The 5,423-nt window shown below is 39.0% G+C and overlaps 1 protein-coding gene across 1 annotated transcript; it reads right to left on the reverse strand.

The window, feature by feature from the left end:
• Positions 1-3,527: 3,527 nt before the first annotated feature.
• LOC137829718 (probable inactive patatin-like protein 9) lies at positions 3,528-5,221 on the reverse strand. Its single transcript, XM_068636603.1, has 2 exons — positions 4,038-5,221; positions 3,528-3,889 (listed from the first exon to the last, which is right to left on the reverse strand). The coding sequence occupies exons 1-2, from the start codon at positions 4,959-4,961 to the stop codon at positions 3,674-3,676; spliced, it is 1,140 nt and encodes a 379-aa protein (XP_068492704.1). The 5' UTR covers positions 4,962-5,221; the 3' UTR covers positions 3,528-3,673.
• Between the last annotated feature and the right edge of the window lie 202 nt (positions 5,222-5,423).

Consider the following 5,423-nt stretch of genomic DNA (forward strand, 5'->3'; position numbering starts at 1 on the left):
GACTGAGCAAAAACAACATCTTTATGAAATCTTGGATATTTCTTACTGTTTTAATGAAATTCAGCAGGATTTGGATTCTCTGACAATTGTATCGTTAAATAAGGAGAGAAACAAATCTCCATTACACCTATATTTGTTTAGTGGATTCAACTTGAAGTTGTCTCTCTCTTTTTATGCAGCAGAAAGATTCAGAATTAATATTCATATAAAACTTCATAATTTATTAGGGGAGGGGAGGAAAGGATAACTTACGAGAACGATAAATAAATCAGGACTTGGTTGTATTGGAAGAGAGGTTATTTGTTGAAGGTTTGAAAGGTTGGTTGTATTTTTTGTATATTTATAGAGATCTATGAAAGAGGGTTAAATATTCAAAAGTAGGTTATTTATCAAAATGAAGTAAAAGAGAAGTTATTCATCTATTGTCAAATCAATAAAGATGATATGAACCATTTAGAAGGAGTTGGAACCGATTGTGGACAAGTCTCCTTGCAGAAAGTGATATTGAAAATTCTATAACACTAAATTGGTTAATGACAAAAAGATGTTCTTATGCAAAAATACAACGATACTCTTCTTCTCGATCACCACTATTCTCGATTTCTATCAATCATAATATATTTTTCTTGAATTTCCTTCTTATTCCTTAAATTGTTCTTATTTCTTTTAACTTATTACAAGCCTCATTTTTTATTTATGTTTCACAACATTTTAACCTCCATTCATTTGTAGTTTACTATTTAGTCTTACTTTTACTAAATTTTTGCCGAAATTGTTACGGGATATATTTGTATCATTAAGTACTTTAAAATCTAGCAAGAAATCATTTGTTACTCACTTAGGTTGATGTTGGAATTTGTTAGGATTTTTTTAGAAATAAATCCGGAAGAAGATTTTTATTAGATATTTGTATCATCCTGGTCCGGTCTATATAATAAACATTTCGGTCAATAATCTCATAATTAAATTAAGTTAAATAAAGTCTCAACAAATCTTAGTCATCTCAAGTCCGAATTGAAAATAATTTATGTACTGGTATGGTCGGACAGTCTCCTATACTCGATCAATATTAGATTATCTGGTCGCTCACTCGTGATAACGAAGACCGCGAAGCAGCACATGACCGAGTGATCCATGGCGACGAGTCATGGGTTGACCAAGTCAGCAAGTTTAACCCATAATTAAAGGTTATTTAGTGCAACCTTAAACACGAACTAATCCTCAAATCCAGTCTACTAACGAAAATCCATTAAGGTAATATAAATAGCACAGATTTCAAGAATCAGGTACGTCATTATTTACCATCTGACAACCGAGAGTCGATTCCTTTACTGACTTGATTGTCGGAGTGTCTTCTACAGGTACCATCTGAGCTTGTGTTTCTGAACAACCGCGAGACGAGACGAGAAGGGAAGGAAAGGTAGTAAGAGAAGAAGATTAAAGGCTGGAATGACCGATCGACAAGTGCATTAAACAATAGTTCTCTGGATCCCAATATCTGAACGAGAACCATTTATAATAAATATTAAATCATAAATTCATAACAAATATAGATAAAGATCTTTAAGATCACTCTCTCAACCATCCAAATCTTTGTCAAAATTTTCCCTAACTAGTTATCATAATTCAAAATTTATGGATATAGTTTTCTATCGCCCCACCTAATAAAAACTTTGATGTCTCTAATATCAGAAAATCATAATGAAAATAGATCCATTTTTGTTTTCTTAGAACTATTTGTCCCTAGTTGCAGATGTACCCAGAAAATTCATAATAACTAACGGACTACTCAAAATCAATAACCAAAACAATATCTAACAAAGCCAATCAATAAAAGTGCAAAATTATGGTGTTTTATATTTACTACTGGGTGACATGAGAATGGAAAATGGTGGACTGAATGTGAAACGAAATGCTGATCCTGGTGAAACCAGAGCACAGTGTATGTAAAGTAGTGAAGTGGGAAGTGATTTAAAAGTATGAAAGGATGAAAATAGTTTTTACAAGCAGAGGAAATCCCTCATGAAATTCCCATCCACATGGACAAAAGCCTAAGGATAGTAGCTGATATAAAGGTTAGGGTCCCCCCGATGAAAACTAGAAGTTATTACAGTGTGAATGTCGTGGAATCCCATATTGTGCTGAGAAGTTTGAGCCAGTCTACATCATATAGGTTGGCTAAAAACCCGTGTCAGAACACTCATTCATATTGGTTGAGGAGCTAACTGTAAATATTGGTCTCAAGTTACCTTAATGTCGTAATCGATTCAGTTTAATGATAGTGTTATGCTACGTTGTGCCAAGGCCTTCTGCTACCTAACCTGTTAAGCTTTCCCCAGCAATTAACAAAGTTTTGAAAATATAGAAAGTTGCCACAAGGAAAACCAAGGAAGACTGTGACATAAAAGGTACACATATTACAGGCTGTTTAATGCTATGCCATAAGCGACCAAAGGATGGTTGTGTGATGCCAACAGTGGGAGAGATGAGAAGTACTACACTGCAATCACCAAACTCAACTACCAGATCAGCCACAAGATATATAATTCAACGCTGTAAATATATCTGTGGATGCAGACAAACAAAATAAGGATTCAAAGAATTTTTTAATAGGTAAAGAGAGTAAAACTAATTTTTAAGAGAAAAAAAACTTAACCTTTTCCCCCCATCAGTCCTGTTTTCCTTCATTTGTTAAAACGTCAATACCAAGTTTAAAGAAATAAAAGGTAGCTCTTTTAAATTTCCTAAAAGAAATCATGACGACGGTTGTTTGAAAAAGAACAGCTTTATTGTTTATCTACAATTCTATTATTTGAACTTTGAAATGGTAAAATATTTTGAATTTGTCGTGAACATGACATTATATTGCTACTTACATAAAAAAAAAAATGTGTAGCATCCTATGCCATCAATTTTACACACACCCTTGCGATAATAAACCTGAAACGTCAGCTTATAGTTTTGCCTTCCCCTGCACTATGGCATGCGTCACCATGCGAAGTGAGTACTGACTAATGAGAATTGCGTATTGATGGTCCCGTGTCCACACACGACAACTCTCAGGCATAAAATGATAGCACTCAGCTCCAGAGAAAGAAACAACAACACAAACAATACATTTTTACGATATGGATCAAGCTTTTCCACTTCTGCTCAATTTTTTACATGGAACCGTCATATAAATGCTGAATGTACCATATATTCAGTCTGGAAAAGAAAAAAAGGCTCTGGAACACATGACCCGACAAACACTTCAGTCTCGCATATTTTTTAGTTTAAAATTCAAGCTGGCCTTCAGGAAAAAAAAAGTTATTTTTAAAGCAAAACCTCGTGACAAATAAGAACAAAAAATAATAAATAATGTGATGTAAAAAAAAGTTTTTTTAAGAATTTGACAATGTCCATTCGAAAAGAAAAAAACAAAAAGAAAAACATTGTGTCTGTGTCGAGTAATACGACGCCGATCATTTACGCCACTGAACCTCCCTTCACTCGAAGAAATAATGATAAAGATGAAGCGAGGAAAATTAGAAAAGAAGGTAATGAGTAAATATACCAGGTGGCAGCAGTGAAATATTAAATGCTAGTATTAACTACGCTGCTGGAATAACTAGGTAAAAACACTAGTTACACTCTATAGCGTTAAAATCTAAAAAAAAATATTAGAAAAGAACTAGCGGCCGTTAGCGAGAGGGTTGACGGTGGAATCTTTGCACGGACTAGACGGCGGGCTTGGTTTTCCGGTTGCAACAAGACGTTGCACGAAGCTATCTATTCTGTTTCCGTTAGTCTCCGTCAGTAACCGCTTCCCGCCAAACGGTAACGACTCCAGTCCTCTCTCTTTGAGCACCTCCTCCTTCCTCATTGCTTCGCTTCCCAAACCGGAGGCCTGTGACACGTCACACGTCATCAATTTCGTAAAACCAAACCAAACACTCTCTGGAATGAATCTGAATTCTGAACAGAACGCAGAGACCAGAGACTTAAAAGAAGAAAAAAAAAAGAGTAGAAGCAGAAGCATTCACTCTATCTCGTACCTGGATTCTGACGTAGTCCGTACGGTTCCAGCAGAAGGCGTTCCCCAACATCTGGTCAATGGTCTCGGAAACACCGTTGAGCACAATGTCAACAACCGACGGTGTGGAGCACGTGCGATTCTCGCACGCTTTGGTGTTCGAAGATCCGTTCCCCAAGGAAAGGACTAGGAGATCATCCACGCCGTTCACTGACGGGAAATCGTGCTTGTTGTGGAGAACGTGCGTGACGGCCGCCGCCGTAGGGTTGTTCATCACCAGGCCGCCGTCCACGGCGGAGCACAAGGTCTTGCCGTCGACAGAAGCCAAGTCAAACGGCTTGAAATGGCTCGGCGTCGCTGACGTGGCGCGACACACCTTCCAGAGCTCGAAGTCGAAGCTCGGAGACTCCGACGCGTCGGCACGCGAAAAGACGAACGGCGCGGAACTCTTGAGGTCGAAGCAAGGGATAAGGAGAGGTTTGCACGTATCCTTCAAGGTCAACAACCGTCCGTCCTCCTTCCTTTGGAACACTTGCTTCAAAACATTATCCATGCTTCTGGAGGAGAGTTTCCGGCGTCGGCGGAATACGCCTCCGGATTTGAACTTATAGAGCTCGGAGTTCCTCTCGGTGACTAGACGGACGGCTTCTCTGGCGGTGTAGAGCGGCCTGCCGAAGCTGTCGCCGGCGGTGATCATGGCGGCGAGGATGGCGCCAATGCCAGTGCCAGCGACGATGTCGAAGAAATCAGCGACCTGAGCATGGGGATCGGAGGTGCGGAGACGGATCTGATCCTCGAGGTGGATGAGAGCTTCGCCGGCGACAATGGCGGTGGTTCCTCCGCCGTCAATGCTGAGAATGCGGGTTTTGTTGTTGGGTTTACAATGTGAGAGCCATTTGTGTTCCAGTTTGGAGAAGATCTCTAGGGTGACTTTACTGAGCTCCATTCTCTCTTCCTCTCTCAATGTGGGTCTGTACGCTAGTTCCTGGCTTTAATTCTGAGAAAGAAAACGATTCTGATAGTGTGTGTTGCAGGTGTGTAATTCAAGAGAGAGAATAAAAGAATGGAAGGTAAGAAAGCAAAGAGTGTGTCACGCTTTGGTGGTGAGAGGAATAAATTTCTTAATTAACTCAAGGATGCGCCTTCTCTTCTCTCTCTCTGATTCTATGCTCTGAATAGAGTTGGTGAGAGTTAAAAGAAAGGACTGAAAGGTGCGTTTGGGAACAGGGGTAGTTATATACGCGACGCTTTTGTCCTTGTCCCTTATTTTTATTACAGTTTCCTACTTTTCTCTATTATTTAGTTATTTTCTTATTATTGTCAATGACCGTGATTTCTTTTTTCTTTTTTCTTTGTTTCCTCCCGTGAGAGTCTTACGTGTTAAGAGTGTGTATATGCACGTGCGGCC

Source organism: Phaseolus vulgaris, chromosome 7, assembly GCF_000499845.2.
Source record: "Phaseolus vulgaris cultivar G19833 chromosome 7, P. vulgaris v2.0, whole genome shotgun sequence".
Taxonomy (NCBI): domain Eukaryota; kingdom Viridiplantae; phylum Streptophyta; class Magnoliopsida; order Fabales; family Fabaceae; genus Phaseolus; species Phaseolus vulgaris.